General features: G+C 41.6%; 1 protein-coding gene and 1 long non-coding RNA gene across 2 annotated transcripts; one reads left to right on the top strand and one right to left on the bottom strand.

Moving 5' to 3' along the window:
- Positions 1-333: 333 nt before the first annotated feature.
- On the bottom strand, positions 334-3,585 carry LOC148104270 (uncharacterized). The gene is made up of 3 exons (XR_015718654.1): positions 3,486-3,585; positions 2,203-2,338; positions 334-920 (listed from the first exon to the last, which is right to left on the bottom strand). It is a non-coding gene; the product is annotated as an uncharacterized LOC148104270 (long non-coding RNA).
- Positions 3,586-15,493: 11,908 nt separating this feature from the next.
- Positions 15,494-17,133, top strand: LOC148104269 (E3 SUMO-protein ligase ZBED1-like). Its single transcript, XM_087839344.1, has one exon. It carries the CDS (start codon positions 15,574-15,576, stop codon positions 17,131-17,133), a length of 1,560 nt encoding a protein of 519 aa, XP_087695470.1. The 5' UTR covers positions 15,494-15,573.
- Positions 17,134-17,796: the final 663 nt, after the last annotated feature.

The raw sequence follows: 17,796 nt of genomic DNA, 5'->3' as shown, positions 1-17,796 counted from the left end.
TGTCCACTTATGATACAGTATACACATGTAGTCAGTTATAGCCAAACACCTTTGATTACTGAATTACATTCACTTCATTAATGAAGTGAATGTAATTCACATTTGTGTGAACATTTGTCTGAGATTAACTCTTTGGGGTCTTTACCTTACATACTATAACATACTTGAGTCAAAATTTGTTGACTGTTTAAGTGGTGCCAAAACTGAACAGATCTAAAGAAGATGTTCCTGAACTTTGGGTTTATTCGAACAGGACGGATGGATAACCACAGGACTTTTCCCCATATGATAACTAAAACACAAAATAAATTAAGACAGATTACTGTCCCAAACTTAAAGAGAAAAGTGTATTTACTGGACTTGTTTTGTCAGTGAGGAGCAAAGTACAATTAGTAGCGCTTGTTCTGATGAAAAGTTAAACTGTAAACAGCAGTGTAGTGAATAAGGATCTGTGTCCACGAATCCTCAGCAATGACAACACTTAAACATCATAGTTCAAAATCCTTAATGCACACCTTTTTCTCCACAGTGTTCAAATGCTCTTAGCTGTTTAAGTAGAGGAAAAAGTCTGACATATTTCATGACCATTAGATGTTAGACAAGGCTCTGAAAACAAGGTTACGGTTACAAACAAAAACCTCTGCTTGTGCGCACAGACCCTAAATCACAACAAATAAGACAATAGTAAGACAAATTACTACAAAGTCTTGTTACCACTCTTCATATACCAGTGTGACAAAGTCCTGAATGCAGCCTGCATGTTAGTACATCAAGGTCCATCTGACCTTTAAATAAAATACACTCAGCTTTTCCTTGGATTTTCAGAGTTGCTCAGTTCATACAGGAACTGCAGCAGTCGGGGTTAACGTGTCGCTGTGTTGCTCCTCCATGTCAGCCATTGAGACTAGTCGCAATTTATTCTGAGGAAAAAAAGAGAAACAACAAGACATTTTTAAAAAGTTTGTATTTTTATATTTTTTTTTACCTAGAACATAAACAACATAAACAAAAAAGGATTAGGGCTGTGCGATATGACGATATATATCAGATGATGATATAAAAATGTCTATTGTTTCATATTATACACTATTGTTTGTTTTGTGGTGTTGCAAAATAAACTCTTTACGGCAATATTTTTTTCATGATTTTGATGGTCACTGTAGTTGCTATATTATTTCTTAAAGTTCTCTCTTTCTCTTATACTTACAATAACCACACTATGGATGGACAAGTGACTGTTTTTACGCGTACTTTCGTTACCAACAATGACGGTAAAACCATTGTGTGGCTCCACTGTCCGCTTGTTTATTTTCCACATAAACCTTTCACAATAAAGCTCAAGTTTCTGTTGAGACTTTTCAAAATAAACTGAAATGATATACATTATTCTCAAACAAATTTTCAGAATATGCATCAAACAAATGACCTCAAATAAAAACATGAAGTGACTATAAATGGCGCTTACAGTCACCACGCAGATGAAGGCACAGAGAATACCAGCATGGCCAGCAAGGATGAGGCAGAACCAGCTAGCTCCAAACAGAAGGACCAGTCAAAACAAGTCGAGGACCTTATTGTTAAACGAGGGGCAATGGAAATGGTTTGGTTATGAAAAGTCTGACACGCCCCAGAAAACTGTAATATGCAAATTATGCCACAAACTGGTCCCCACCACCACTCAAACACGACAAACCTCTTTAACCACCAACACAAGAATCACATGAAAGAGTTTTGAGAGAGTTTATGAATGAAAAGCAAAAAAGAGCCGTCAGGTGCTCAAAATAATCCTTAGACTCAAACGTTAGAACAGGCTTTTCCTCGCAGCACGCCGTGTAATAAATACTCGGGAAAAAAATGGCAGCTGTTTAAACTTATGTCTAAATATGTATAGTTTCACGCATCGGTCAAAACACTCAACTCCAGGTACACGACGCCCAACTGAAAACACTTCACATAAGTCGAGTTGCCCGAGAATCACAGAATTTACAGAAAATGCACTATTTTGTGATATATATCGTTATCAGGAGAGAAATGTCTTATATTGGGATATGAGATTTTGGTCATATCACACAGCCCTACAAAGGATTATAATTCACGTAGAGTTGCATACATATAACACCATTCGGTTGCAACAAAAGCAGTTTATAATTAAAGTAACATACATACCTTGAAAAACTAAATCAACCACAACATTAAACTCACCTTGTTTCTGTAGAGAAGGTGATCAGGGTTTTTCTTCATTTCCTGAGACCAGCTGCTCTCGATCATCACCAGCTTGTATCTTCATCTTTTTTTTCCACTCGGGGAAGTCTTTCCTTTTCTTGGCCATTGCTTTGCACTGGAAAACCAAAGTGTGTGATCAAAGGTAAAATAAGGGATATTTTTCCACTGCAGGACTTAGAGTGCTTCAAGTAGTGATAGCTGTTGATCCATTTCTCAAATAATCTATAAGGATCTGGATTTTTAAGAAAGATACAAATATCTCTGCTTATATTTGGCTAAAAGCTTGATATAGACACAAAAGTTTATAATATGTCAGCATCCCCCACAAGGCATATAAATACCCTGCACACCAGCACTGCGCTTACATTATAGTTCAATCAAGAAATAGTTATTATTGGTTTATTATTGAATTTTTTTTAGTAATAATTATTAGTATTTAATCACATTAGCACAGTGGGTGACAAAAATATTCCACATACTAGAAATGCTGCTCAGCATTTCACAAATGACATTTTCAACAAATGTTGGAGTAAAAACACAGTTACAGGGAAAATGTGTCTCTAAATATTAACTAAACATTTCTATGTGCTACAAAATAGACATAATTGTAAATGTGCTGAGGTGAAATTATACTTTCAATAATATTACCACTACAGTCTGTTAACCACCGAAATACTCTATGCTGGTCAGCAAGCTAAAAGTATTTACTTTAGCAGCCCAAATCAGAGGCTAACATTAGCATTTGCTAGCATCAACCAGGAAGGTCTGAGGCTTAAACTAGGGTTAATGTAACTTTGCCTGAAACCCTTTAAAGTGTACAGTAGAGCCAACTGTAAAACACAGGTATTGATACAGTACTTATTAGAGTCCTAGAATAATTTCTAGAACCATAAATTTCTCACTTTTCCCAGTTATCCACATCGCTGACTTTCGCTAATTAGCTAGTTAGCAGTCACAGCTGTGTAATACCCAGAGAGACACAGACAGCTAATTATAATATGAAAACTTGTTCAGCCACTGAAGGGCAAAACTGGCGGTATCACAGTAAAAATAATTTTAACATTAACTAAAATGGAAAGCTTAAGTCATGTTAAACCTAAATAACAATTATTTTAAAAAATGAGTCAGCAAAATATTCCTGACTTGTCTGGAGACAGCCGAAACCAGTTAACAAATAAATTAACATTTCTTTCTAAATAAAAACGTGGAGTCTTTTAAAAAACATTATTTTAATATAAGGAAACATGAGTTTTAATACTTACCACAGAAATTTGAAGGCAGTTTCTCCAACTTCAGAGTCCAAAATCCAGATGAAGCCTGAAAGAAGCCTAATGGCTGCTCTTGCGCTTACTTTTCCCTCCTTTTCGGGTTCTTTTTCCCACAATGCATTGCAGTAGTTGAGAAATACAGAAAAATACCTGTAAATTATTAATACGGAAAATTCCTTCACGTTTATACAGTAGATTGTACTGTATTTTTACGGATTTTTTTTACAGTGTGTACACACATATACAGAGAGTTGCAGTTTATCCTTTGATGCATGGGGCTTTAACACTCTCTCCACCACTGCTCGCGCTGACACCTTCTAGCCTTGTGTCCCTTTAGTCTGGACATCTGGACTACACAGTTGTGCACTAAAGGGAACACACACGTTCGTGTTCCTGGCTCCTCGCTTGTTTGTACTTTCACACTCAGGTTTTGAGACCTGGTCGTGCAAGTGGCCATCTGATGTTGTGGCGCGCATTCTCTCAGTGCTCTTGTGGCTCCATAGTTTTCCAAAGAATTCGGCAAAGGTCATTGCAAATTCACTTTGTGTGACATGATCCTGGCACTTCTTGCGAACCAGTGCTACAAACTGTCCCTCGCTCAATGGCTCACCAGTATTTCTCAGGGCAGCGGTGGCACCCTAGGTGGCAAAAACACTTCACTTTCTCTAGGCAGTCTTAGCTACTCTGGGCCCATAACCTGTTAGCAGAGGTGAAAATACGCAGGAATTCTGGCGTGAATATCTAGACTGCTCCGAGGACAACTGTGGAGGAAATAAACACACAATAGTCTCAATCCATTTTCTCACTTGAACTCATTCACAAGAGAGAGAAGCTTTATTGACGATCACCAGCAAATACATGAGCATCACATGTCAATCACAATGCATCTTATCCGCTATTTCCACCTCGCCTTATATACTCTCTGCAATAACTCACACGTTTTCTGCGTGTGTGCTATGATCAATAAAGATGTCCTTCTTATAGTTGAGAGTATATTTTTTTATCTGTGTCATCACTTTATGAAAACTCTGAAACTTAACAGACAAATTCTCGTGGGTAACTTTTCTTTTAAACCGAGCACATGGATAATGCTTGGACGTCCAACTCCATGCGTCTTTGCGTTCAGCCGTCACACAGGGGGCAGGTCAACGGTGATCCTTCGAACTTGGCCATCTCTCTGTAACGTGAAAGTGATCCCAGGCAGCTGAATGGTCAGAGTCAGAGGTGAAAGCCTGGTCGTGACCGAATACAGAATTTGCCCGCAGGTGCAGAAAACTCTGCGGCTCAGCCAGTAGAGGGAATTCTGCATGTCAATGAGAACGCGCACCGCGCTGTCACTGAATCGATTCAGCCACGCGTTTGGGTAAGACATCGTGGATTCACACCAGCGAGGCTGTGCTGCCAGCAGTTTGTCTGAGGGTGTAATACTTGCAGGAGCTGAGTGGATTTGTTTTCAAACCGGCTCTGACACTTCTTCCTCACAGCACTTCTGTCTAGTAAATAATGAAGGATGTTAATACGCTCTTTAGTTGAAGTACAGTACTGGGTTGCTGTGAGCTTTAAGACTTTCTCCTCGCAGGTCTTCTATCTCGTGGAGTTTGTCCGAGGGTGTAATGCTTGTAGCAGCCGAGTAGGTCTGAGACTTCCTCCTTGCACGTCTTCTATCTAGTGAAGTATGAAGTATGTTAATATTGGGCTTTTGTCGAGCGCCGTCCAGGCTGGCCTGTTTCCACCTCGTTCTATGGCTCCACACTGGTATTCCTGTGCGTTATGTGTCGTTTTGTGCTTTGAGCCTCACTCTTTACGGGTATGTTAATACTGTCTTTTCATGAAGTGAAGTGGAGTTCCCCGCTGCTCAGCGCTCCAGTACGACGGAGTTGAGAGGCTGTTACGGCTGTGTCTTCGTGGTATCTTCGGCGAGCAGGGTCGCTTTTTGCTGTATTTCCTCCGACTTGCTGAAATGCAAGTCAAGTACACGAGGATTTGTCCATTTGTTCCACACGCAGCAACAAAAAGTCAAGCAGTCAAAACTTGCACCAAGTGAGACACATTACCTTCAGTGTAGCATTTACCTTCAACAATTATACCAGATACACATTGGTAAGAAAGTCTTCATGGTTACAACACGTGCGCATGTATATCAAAGACCATATAAAAACATGAATACAAAAACGTAGAGGAAGAAAGACTTAGCTTCATGGTTTTACAACACTTCTTCTGTGTAACAGAAGTGTCAAGTGTATGCCCTGTGGTCGTTAGCAGTAAAGTAAAGCTGTCCTACAGCACGGCGCTCGCCGACCTACAGGTCGGCGCTCCAAAACCCACAGGTCGGCGCTCCAAAACCCACAGGTCGGCGCCGTCCTACAGCACGGAGCTGAACGCTCCATCCGAGTGACGAAAAAAGCAACGTTCAAAGACAGACGGAAACGCCGTTTTTTCCGCCAGTCGACAGAAAACGCCGTTCAAAGATGCATAAAAACGGCGTTTTTTAAGGCGTTCTGTGCCAGCTGTAACGGCGTTTTATTGAAATTATGCAGGGCACTCCCCATGTCCGTCCTACAGGTCGGCGCTCGCCGACCTACAGGTCGGCGCTCTAAAACCCACAGGTCGGCGCTCGCCGACCTACAGGTCGGCGCTCCAAAACCCACAGGTCGGCGCTCCAAAACCCACAGGTCGGCGCTTTCAACGCATTTCACCCAATCAAAGAGGAAGTGCAGACCACACTAATGCATCACCGATTCACCTTGCTGCTAAGTGATTGTCTATTCGGTACCAGTGCTTGTTACCCATTATGCATTTTGATATGTTTAAAACATGATCAAACAAGCAAACGACGGAATGCTTTTTCTGAAACAAGACCTTAACTGTATGGCTTATAGGTCGCTTGTTTACTTGAGGGATCAGCTATTAGCGCTGCGCTACCGCAGTGTAGCATTATGATGCTAACGGAGTCCTGGCTAACACCGCAAACTCCGGACATGAGTGTGGAGCTGCCCGGTTTTCAGATGCTGCGGGCGGACAGGACGAGAGACAGCGGTGAGAGGAAAGGAGGGGGACTGGCAGTGTTTGTGAACGACAGATAGTGTAACCCTGGGCACACCGCTGTGAAAGAATAACTCTGCAGCGGATACATCGGGCTGCTAGCCGTTAGCGTGTGTCCAGGCATCCTGTGACTTTCTCCACTCTGGTCAGCAGACTGCAAACGCAATCTCCGAGAGCCCTTTTTTAATATCAGGAATGCTTTAATCACACATCGTGGACTCGACACGGCCCACCTTCACCCAGTATGTGACATGCCCCACACAGATGGTCGGAGGAAAGCGGGGAGACTATTAAAGATTCTTTTGATTCTATTGTGGAGGAGGACGTTGACAGCGTTGTGACATGTGTTGCGGGCTACATTAACTTCGGTGTGGATAACACCGGACCCACCTGTGCGGTGTTTCCTACTATAACAGAGTTTTATTCTTGTTGTATAGTATTGTATTATATTTACCTGAGCCTCTCTGGTTTTTCCTAATGTTTACTGCTGTTAAACTTGTACTTTTTGCCATGACCTAAAACTCTCTGACGTGCGAGACTAATAAAGGCTTATCTTATTGTTTATTCTGTCCTGTTTTGGTTTATGAGTAATGTAGGTGTATGAGCTGATACTTAATTTAAAAGATTGCGTACATAAATCATATATAGCATAAACTAAACTTATGTAAACGTTACAGCAGCTGATAATGATAAACAACTATAAAACGTATACAGTAAAGAATTAGATGAAGAAAAAACGGTGTAGTAGGTCTTGAAGTGGCTCAGTACAGTGCAGTGGACATAAAGTGATTTAGTGTGTGTTTGGTGTTGTGACAGTACAGCTGGGGGAAAAAAGTGTTAACGTTAGAGAGCAGATCACTTTTCTCCAGACAGACTTTGTACAAACCCAGTTCTGAAAATACTGGTCTCCTGTGTAAAATTTAAAAAAAAAGAGAGAGAGAGAAGAAAGCAGTGATTTGCAAATTTCAAAGCCATTATTTATTCACAGTGTAACATAGAAAATATGTCATATGTTTTGTAGCAGTCCCCCGGAACAAGGAAGAAATAGAGAGAGCCTTGACGGGTGCAGTAATTTTTACTTTGAGATTCATTCAGAATCTAACAGTGCTGAGGTGCGCCAATGTACCGTGAAAACTAAACAGAAACACAAAATACATTTTCTTAGACGCTTATTACAAATATGAACTCAAATAAAGTTGAAAATACAACAAAATATCAACTAAACAAACAAATACAACTGAAAACATGTACCTCGCTCCGCATTCCAAGGGCTGCAAATTGTTAATTTTGCTAGAGTCCGGTGTCACGCTACTTCACGCTTCATCGAGAGCTGCCTACTGGGACATGTGCGCCACAAAAACCGGTCTGAGCTGGAAGTGCAGCTTGCCGCTAACTAAGCAACAGAGCCCTCTACTGGACACTACGCATAGCTGTTCAGGCTTAGATCAATAAACAAAACTGGACCTTTACACTCCCACCAAATCATGTATAACAAACAACATTCTTTACATGATTTCCAGCTTTAACATATGGACATTACTACAAGAACGAACACAATTTCAAGTACATCATCAATAAACTTTCGCAAAAATACACCTGATGTGACAGTATTGATTGAAACATCAATTAGTTAATTTCTAATAGAACTACAAGCTTTTGAACAGGTCGCTCAACTATGTGAGGTTTGTGTGCTGTTCCCTGCTTCTTTATTAAGCCTCGATCGCCAACTTGAAGCTTGACTCTGCGGACCAAACCGTCATCTTCTTCTGATGCTTCAACCACTCGCGCCAGTTGCCACTGATTTCTGGGAAGCATGTCTTCTTTGATAATGACTATGTCATTGACTTTAAGATTTCGACGTGGTACGTGCCACTTCTGTCTCGTAGATATGTTCAGAAGGTACTCTCTTTTCCATCTACTCCAAAACTGCTCAGTGAGATACTGGACTCTGTGCCAACGTTTCCTTGCATATAAGTCCTCTTTCACAAACTTTCCTGGTGGAGGCAGTGCAACCTTCTCGTTGCTGAGGTACCTAATATAGGAGCATGCACCATATCCTAAATCACTAGCATCACAAAAGTGGTGCAGTTCCACCTTTACAATGTCTGTTAGTTCTGGTGGGTGGTAACATCTAGGCACTGCAACCGATTTTAGTCTTTCCAAACTATCTTTCCAGTCCTCCCACCGTGAACGTAAGTTGTCAGGAAGGGGGTCATCCCATTCAGTGCCTCTGCGACACAGTTCCTGTAGGATACCTTTGCCTCTTAAGGTGAAGGGAGCTACGAACCCTAGTGGGTCGTACAGGGATGAGATCACTGACAGTATGCTGTGGCGAGTAGGAGGTTGGTCCTTAGTGTTTATTTTGAAACTGAAAGTGTCATTTTTGATTGAGCACTGGATGCCGAGCACATGGCCTTCAGCTGTTGTGTCAGGTTTGAGATTGAGCGGTTCTGTGTCTGCTCTGTCTGAGGGTTCCAGCTGGGAAAGCGCATCACTTTGGTTTGAGTTGAACTTGTGCAGATGTAGACCGCCAAGTCTACAAAGTACTTGTGTTTCGGTGATGAGTTCTTGTGCCTCTTTAACTGATGGGACACTAGTTAGACCATTGTCTACATAAAAGTTCTGTTCAACAAACTCTGAGGCCTTAGGATAGTCTGCTCTGTACTGTTGTGCTAAATATTTCAGGCCGAAATTAGCACATCCAGGGGATGAACTGGCACCGAATAGATGTACAGCACTTCTGTACTCTCTGGGTTCTTTGTCTAATTGTCCATCCTGCCACCACAGAAATCTCAGATAGTTGCGCATGTCTGGACCTGTGAGAAGAGTGTCGTTTAATGAGACACTGAGAAATTTTGCTGAACAGTCAAAGACGACTCTTAGCTTGGCTGGTTTTTTCGGGTGATATACCCCATGGTGTGGGATGTACCATGCAGTCTCACCATCGGTCAAAGGAGGGGCTAATTCTGCATCACCACTGCTGATAATGTCTCTCATAAAGGAACAGTAATGTTCATGATACTGTTTATCAGCCTTTAGCCTTTTCTTCAGGTGTTGCAGTCGGACTGTGGCTAGCTTCTTATTGTTGGGAAGCGCTGGTGGATCGTTGCCCTTGAAGGGAAGCGGCATCTCATAGTGCCCATCTGGTCTTTGTTTTATTGTATCACTGAGGATTTGTATGAAGCGAACATCATCCTGTGATACATACTTATCCTCATAGTTTCTCTCATTAAAGTCTCTAGGACTTTGAGTACATCTGTGGCTGATGGTATTGGCATTTCTTTGACTGTGATCCTGTGCACGTAACTCTGGTTACCTTCTCTGTCTAGGTGAGGATTACCAGAACCAATAATACTCCATCCTAGTAGGGTTCTTTGTGCGAAAGGTTCGTTTATTTTGCCTGTGACGATCTCTTGGGGGGCTAGTGCTGATGGGCAGTCATAACCAATCAATAGACCTACTTCACACTTCTGCAATGGCTGTAACTTGTTAGCTAAGCCTTCAAGGTGTGGCCACTGAAGTGCAGTTTCCTTGGTAGGGATATGAGACTTGTCAACTGGGATAAAGTCATGAGAATAGACTTGTTCTATTCGGACACGAGTCTCAGAGTCAAACCCACGCACCTGTAAGTTGTTGGCAAGTTTACTTGCAACGACTGTGTCGACGGAAGTCATGGTGCTAAGCTTTAACTGCACTGGTTGGGCGTCTACATTTAGTTCTGAGGCCAAATCCTCTAAAATAAAGGATGAGTCACTCTGGGTGTCAAGCAGGGCATATGTAAGTATTTCTTTCTCAGGCTCAGATGCAACTGACACAAATACTGGTACTATGCTGGATGTGGAAGATGGTTTCCTTGTTAGTACATGAGTCATAACATTATGCACTTCCTTGTTTGCACCTTCATCTGGGGATTTAGAATCCGCAGTTTTCCTTTCTTTAGGTTCATTCACTCTTTCTGTGTGTAGACAGGTGGGGTGACGCCGACCACACTTACTACAGGAGTGACGTCCTCTGCATTCTTTGGTTACATGACCCCTTCTCAAACACCCAAAGCAGAGACAATTTTCTTGAATGAAAACTTTCTTGTTATTACTAGTTTTCGCTGCAAAAGCAGGACACTTAGCTATGACATGTGATTCTTCTTTGCAAAACAAACATGGGGGTTTAGGTCTAGAAGTAGATACTGGGATTGGTGGAGACTTTGGTTGGATGGTAGTACTGAGTGCCTTTGCTCTTTTAACGTGCCGCTCTTCTGATGCCCTTTCATTCATTAGGAATGGTGAGGCAACAGGATTGCAAACTACTTTAGCTTAATTTTGTATGAACTTTGTAAAGCGAGCGAAGTTGGGGTAGTCTTGGCTTTTGTCTAGCTCCTCCACCACAATGCGGCTCCATCTCTGCACTATCCACTCAGGCAGTTTTCTTAGAAGCTTGTGATTTTCCTCACAATCATTAAGGATCTCTAGGCCTTTGACTTGAGGGATAGCCTCTGCACAGTTTTGGAGAAAATCTGCAAACTCCCTCAGTGCTATAGGATCATTGGCAGGTATTTTAGGCCATTTTGTGAGTTTAGCCCTAAAGGCTCTTTGGATAACAAATGGACTGCCATACCTTTCCTCTAGAACGCTCCAAATACCTGCGTATGCCTGCTCACTGTTGCGGAAGAAATATCCCTCTACTGCCTTTCGTGCTTCACCTGCAAGATACAACATTTTCTCACACACAGGTAAAGGTTTGTCACCAATTAGTGCCATAAAGGATCCCTTCCAATCCATAAACTTTAGGGGGTCGCCACTAAAGATGGTGGGCTCAGGTACAGGAAGCCTGTTTAGGGTAAGAGAGCTGGCAAGGGCTTGAACTAAACTAAGTTCTTCACGTTCTGGAGTAGTATTGTGAGGTCTAAATGTCGGTGCTCGTGGATTTAAAGAGAGCCGTGGTGCACTGTTGGGGAAATTTGCGGAATTTTCTAAGTTGTAGCAGGACACCTGATCATAGCTTTCAATGTCATTTTGAACGCTAAGGGCTCTTACTCGTGCAGCTGCTACTTTCACTTCACTGTCTGCCTTTAACTGTTGAAGTTTAGTCTTTTCCTCCTCCAACTTTGCCTTTGTTTCCACTTCCTTTATTTTCCACTCATTTTCCATTTGGCTGATCTTGGTTTCCTCTGCCAATATTTCTTGTGTGGCCTTTGCTTGTTCCACTTTGGCTGCAAGTTCAGCTTCTGCTTCCACCTCGCGACTGCCAGTAGAATCTGCCTTTGAGCGTGCGACTGAACCCTCTGGGAACGACGTTTCAGTTTTGGTATCACCAAACACAGAACCATAGTCCCTTTTGTTTAACATCACTCGTACTCTTTCCTTTTCAAGGCGATCGTTAAAGAGCTGATCGATATTTTCCTGTCGTTTAGCAATAACTTCACAAATGTCAGTTGTAAGCACTACACAAGCATCCATTCGCTTAACAATGTCTGGCGTCATGGATTGGCTGCGCCGAATGGGTTCATAATGCTGTTGTACTACAGCGTGCTTGTCTCTTATGTCATGACTGGCATTGTTTAGCTCTTCAGGTGAGCAGAAAGTTTTCAGCTTTGTTCTGATTTCTTTAGCTGCCTTCTTCCAAGTGTCATAAGCTTTGTTAAATGCCTTCTCATTTTTCTTTGCCTCATATTCCTGCATTTCTTTACCTTTTTCAGTTAAATGCCTTTCACGATTGCTGGATCTTACTCCTTGTTGCTTTGAGTCATCGGCTTCTTCAGCAGGGTTCAACATTTTGTTACTGTTATGTGTATGTTGCTCTATGCGATAACGTCTGGACTTAAACTTACGTGAGTGTTACTTTTGGAAACAATGCTCACATCAGACGTTTACATCACATAAATAAACAGATTAGCACCCACATATTAGACAAAATGTCACTGTAAATACTGCTGATATACCATAACGTTACTTTCAAGAAGAATAAACCCATACAATTTAAAGATTGTAATTACTTAGTGCAATGCAGTATACCTTTAAAGCTGTAACCACAAAATATTTAAGGCAAGTAACTCTGAATTAGTGTGCAGACATTTTAACTTTGTTATCAGCAAAGTCCTTAATGGGCATAATACCTGCACCTCTGTAAAGTGACCATCAGAGTTCAAAGTGGAGGTAGGCGACGAAGCAAAGATGATCTTGACTGGTGTAGAAATCTCTCACAGCTGACACACGGACCCACATCGTGGCACGGGCTGCACTCATCTGGCACGGGAGCTAGCAAGTAGCCTTCACTCAGCGATCGAGTTTTCACTGTAGCAGTCCCCCGGACCAAGGAAGAAATAGAGAGAGCCTCGACGGGTGCAGTAATTTTTACTTTGAGATTCATTCAGAATCTAACAGTGCTGAGGTGCGCCAATGCACCGTGAAAACTAAACAGAAACACAAAATACATTTTCTTAGACGCTTATTACAAATATGAACTCAAATAAAGTTGAAAATACAACAAAATATCAACTAAACAAACAAATACAACTTAAAACATGTTGTAACGTGCGGTGGAGATGAAGCCAGCCGCGGAGGTGTGCAGGTGGATAGCGAATGAGCAACAGCTTCTGACTTTCCAAAAAGTACTCATTTATTTACAATATCAAAAATAAAAGTGCTACCTCTACCACACATTACTAAAGAGCACACTAGTCCGCGTACACACGGGAGCATCCATTACAGGAGGAGTGCGAAGAAGAACAAAAAAGGGGGTGACACACCAGTCATGAGACAGGAGGCGCCACCATGTGGTGATACACTACATTACAATAGCAACTGTTACATAGTCCCCCCTGGTGAGAAAAAGGCTGTCCTCAGCCGTACACAGCTGAAAAAGCACACACCAGACCTAACAGTACCCTATACATAGAGGTTACAGCTAAGATTGGTGCACACACACAGTGCAAAAGACCATTTAAAAATGAAATTGGTGAAAATAAGACGCATATGTACAGTGGAAAATCAGTTTTCTTAGTTTTTCACTTTTTTTTCTTCTTTTTTTTTTTAAGTAAATGCCAAGAATGAACCTTAACGCACTAAAGAGCCATAAAACTGGATTAAGTAGAGCAAACAGAAACATCTACATATCATGACTCAAAATAGCAATGCAACAAGACAGCATCAAACAGGTTTAACCAAAACATTTCACTTCAGATCAAGCCTGGTGAGAAAAAGGCTGTCCTCAGCCGTACCCAGGTAACCCTCCTCCCGCTACCCCCTTTCACTATACATAGCTACTTTAGGTAGTAAGCAGGCTGTGGAGGAATTGTTATACAGCATCGGTACAGTCAATACAATCAACACAATCAATAAACAAAATTAGTGATTCAAGCAAACAATACAGAACAGTCAGTGTTACTGGCTACTCATCCTCTTGAGGTTGTCCTAGACAAGCGAAAAACAGTCAAAAATACAACACATCCCGTTGCTTAAATCAGTACAACAGAAAACCAAACCAAAAGCCTCTCACGGGCTGTGGTGACGAGGGTTTAGTGGAACAGAACAAGTAATCATCCCTTACGAACAGAATAATTACATCACATACATCTTGCATGAAACCAACCCTCAGTCAACCTCAAGTTTGTCCGTATGATAACGGTTAGTCCACCTGGTACCCGTCCAACCAGCGGTCATTACGGGGCACCGGCGGGGTTCGTTGGGGAGATGGCCGCTCTCCCGGCTCTCCCGTAGTTCCATGATCCAGACACTTCAGCAGGCTCTTCTGCAGCTCCAGCGAAGCCTGTAAGCAAACTCGTGGCTTCTCGACCTCAGCTTCCAAGTTTACCACTTCAAGGTTGAGGTAAAGAGTAGGGCTGGGACAACGCGTCGACGTAATCGATTACGTCGACGCGTAAAATACGTCGACGTAAAACAATTTGCGTCGATGCGTCGTCACTTTCAAAAAAATACATGGCGGCAGCGAGTAGCGGTAACATGAGTGAGGCAGTCGCAGTCGACTTAAACCACTCCACCCGAACACGCAGTTCTACAGTATGGGGATATTTTAACCGAAAAGGAAATGATTCAGTCGTTTGCCGGCTTTGTAAGGTGGAAATGGCCTATCATAAAAGCACGACGGCTATGCACCAGCACCTCAAACGACGACATCCAGGAGCAGCTTCTGAAAAGGACAAACCACCGTAAGTTTTCAACTTTTTTACTAACGCTGGTTTTTACCCGTTAATTCATCCAGACCCCCCCCCCCCCCCCCTCCCCTAGACATACACTCACTCATAGACAGAGATAAACACCCAACCTCCGTAAATACAAAACTAATTTAAGCTGCTTAGCAGTAACATATAGCAGCTGCTGTTTAGTTGTTGTTTTTTTTTAATTTGTGGCCTATGCTGGCAAAATGAGTCGGAATGCGCACAGGCTGATTATCAGAATCGGCGAAAGACGAAAATGTGAGACATCGAATTGGCCGCAGGAGAAATGTTAACAAGGATAATGCACCACCTGCTAAACGTAGCCATCGTGGACACTGTTACAACATTGTTAAAGTGCTTGCAAAAGCAAAATGACAACGAACTCTTGATTTGTCAAGTTTAATGTCTTTCATCCTATTTGAACGCTGTTTTTATACGTAATGCTTCTCCAGCTTGATCTTATAGGTCAAAGTTATGCCATCTAATGGCTAGAAAGCAGTGCACCAGTAAAGGTGCCATCAGCTATGGCTGTTTAAACGTTATTTTTTGGCTGCATATCATATGTTCAACATTGGTGATTATCATTAATCTCTTACTGTTATGCTATGAAAGCACATGGCATAACAGTGGCACATGGCATATATATATATATATATATATATATATATATATATAAATAATATAACAACCAGATCCTTATCTAATTATTTTGATATTATGCTTTCCATATAATTTGTAATTATTCGAATTCATCTGTGTGTGATTTATGATTTCAGGAACAAACAGAAAAGTCTGGAGGACTACTGTCAGAGAAGAAGTACACCATGCACCCCCCAGGAGGCGGCTGTACTTACCGAGAGCGTCTTATCTATGATTTTAAAAGACATGAGACCACTTGCTGTGGTTGAGGGTGAGGGATTCAAAGAAATGCTGACCACTTTCCAACCAGGATACACTCTGCCGTCTAGGCGTCATTTTACAAGCATGATGGAGAGAAAGTATGAAACTTCAGTTGAGAAACTAAGGAATGAACTAAAAAAGGCCACATCCAAAATCTCCCTTACCACTGATGCTTGGACAAGTCTGGTCACAGAGTCCTACTTAGGGGTAACTTGTCATTTCATTAATGACAATTGGGATCTTCTCTCCTTCAATTTAGCAACACTGCCAGTTGAAGAGCGCCACACTGCAGAAAACCTTGCCTCCTGGGTGAAGAAGGTGGCAGAAAAATTCCACATTTCCTTGCATAATGTCCTTGCTGTTGTGCATGATAATGCAAGTAACATAGTTGCAGCTCTCCACATCCTGAAAGAGAAGTTTGGAGTGGTGTCCTATCGGTGTGCCGGGCATACACTGCAACTGGTTGTAAGCCATGCACTGAAAGACCCCAAGATTGATAAGGCACTATCAGCTGCACGGGGCCTTGTAAAGCACATCAGGAAAAGTGAGCCAGCTAGCACCAAACTTAAGCAGAAGCAAAAGCAGATGGGTACAGCTGAGCATAAACTAATCCAGGATGTCGCTGTCAGATGGAACAGTTCATACTACATGATTGAACGTCTGTTGGAACAGAGATGGCCAGTGGTTGCGACGCTTTCAGATCCAAAAGTCACACAGCGTGGGAAACAGTACCTAGATCTGAAAAGTGATCAGTGGATTCTTCTGGATGAATTGAAGGAGGTGCTCAAGCCTTATGAGCAAGCCACTAATGTTCTTAGTGGACAGTCTTATGTCACAGTCTCTGTTCTCCCCCCCCTGCTGAAAGGTCTCCTGAAATCCACCAAAAACAAATTATTTGATTCTGCTGCAGTGAACTCTTTCCAGAACTGTGCAGAAGAGGAAATCTTGTATAGGTGGCAGCCAGAGGTATCTGCATTTCAAGCAGATGGAAAAAATGTGTCACTCATTGCTGCTGCCCTCGATCCACGTTTTCGTAAACTGAAATTCCTTTCTCCAGAAGATGCTCTGAAACTGCAAGTAACAGTACAGAGGGAGGCACTTGATCTCAAAAGGGAGCAGAGATCACAGTTACAGCAGGAACATGTGGGACAGGAAGCCTCAGCAAGTCCCCCGACGAAGAAGAGGTCTGTGTTGGACACTTTGTTGGGTACAGATTCTGAGGAGGAAGATTGTAATGAAAACACTGACCAGGGTGGGGATGGAGAAAATGAGGTGGTGAGGAAAGAAGCACTGCTGTATTTTGGGGAAGCCCCTATTCCAAGGGATAATGACCCCCTTACATGGTGGAAGAATAATGCAACAAGATTCCCCACACTGGCTAATTTAGCCAAATCATATCTGGCTGTACCTGCCACATCAACACCATCTGAAAGGCTTTTTTCAGTTGCTGGAAACATTGTCACCAAAAAAAGGGCAAGCCTGACTGCTGAGCATGTTGAAATGCTAACATTTCTCCACTCCAATGCATAACTACTTCAATGTGATGAACGTGATTGAACACACAGAAATGGGAGAGAAGGCAGCAAAATGGATATTTTGTTAATGAAGAGCACTTTTTTTGCACAGAGCAAAGTGAATGTTATGTTGTATTTGTTCAAAGACGCCATTGCTGCTGTTTATATTTTATTAATTTTTTGCTATGATTTCCTTTGTTCATATTTGTTTTGCACAACATTTATTTTTGTTAAAAACAGAAGATTGTACTACAACGTTATTGTGGATTTTGTTTTGTGAATGAAGAGCACTTTTTGGCAGAAAGCAAAGTGAATGTTACATTTTGTTTGTTTAAAGACACCATTGTTGCTATTTATTTGAAATGTTTTGTTAACTTTTCCTTAATTTTATATATGTTTGCACATTTAATTTCTTGTTAAATGCTATCTTTAGTGTATTGATTGTACGACCTCTACAACTTTATTTTGCAAATTTTTTTTATTAAAAGGTCTTCAAATGAAGAAATTTGTTTTTTTCATTGATATACATAAATTAGTAAATGTGAAATTGCTATACAAGTCAAAAAATATGGAAATAATCGATAATCGAATCAAATCGAAATCGAATCGGATTGAAAAATTAATCATTAGATTAATCGATGCATCGAAAAATTAATCGCTAGATTCATCGATTAGGAAA

Source organism: Neolamprologus brichardi, chromosome 3 (assembly GCF_056152115.1).
Source record: "Neolamprologus brichardi isolate AB-2024 chromosome 3, ASM5615211v1, whole genome shotgun sequence".
NCBI lineage: Eukaryota > Metazoa > Chordata > Actinopteri > Cichliformes > Cichlidae > Neolamprologus > Neolamprologus brichardi.
This window is presented reverse-complemented; position numbering and strand designations above follow the sequence as displayed.

Coding starts and splice junctions, on each gene's coding strand:
- LOC148104269 (XM_087839344.1), top strand. CDS start 15,574: ATGATTTTAAAAGACATGAGACCACTTGCTGTGGTTGAGGGTGAGGGA.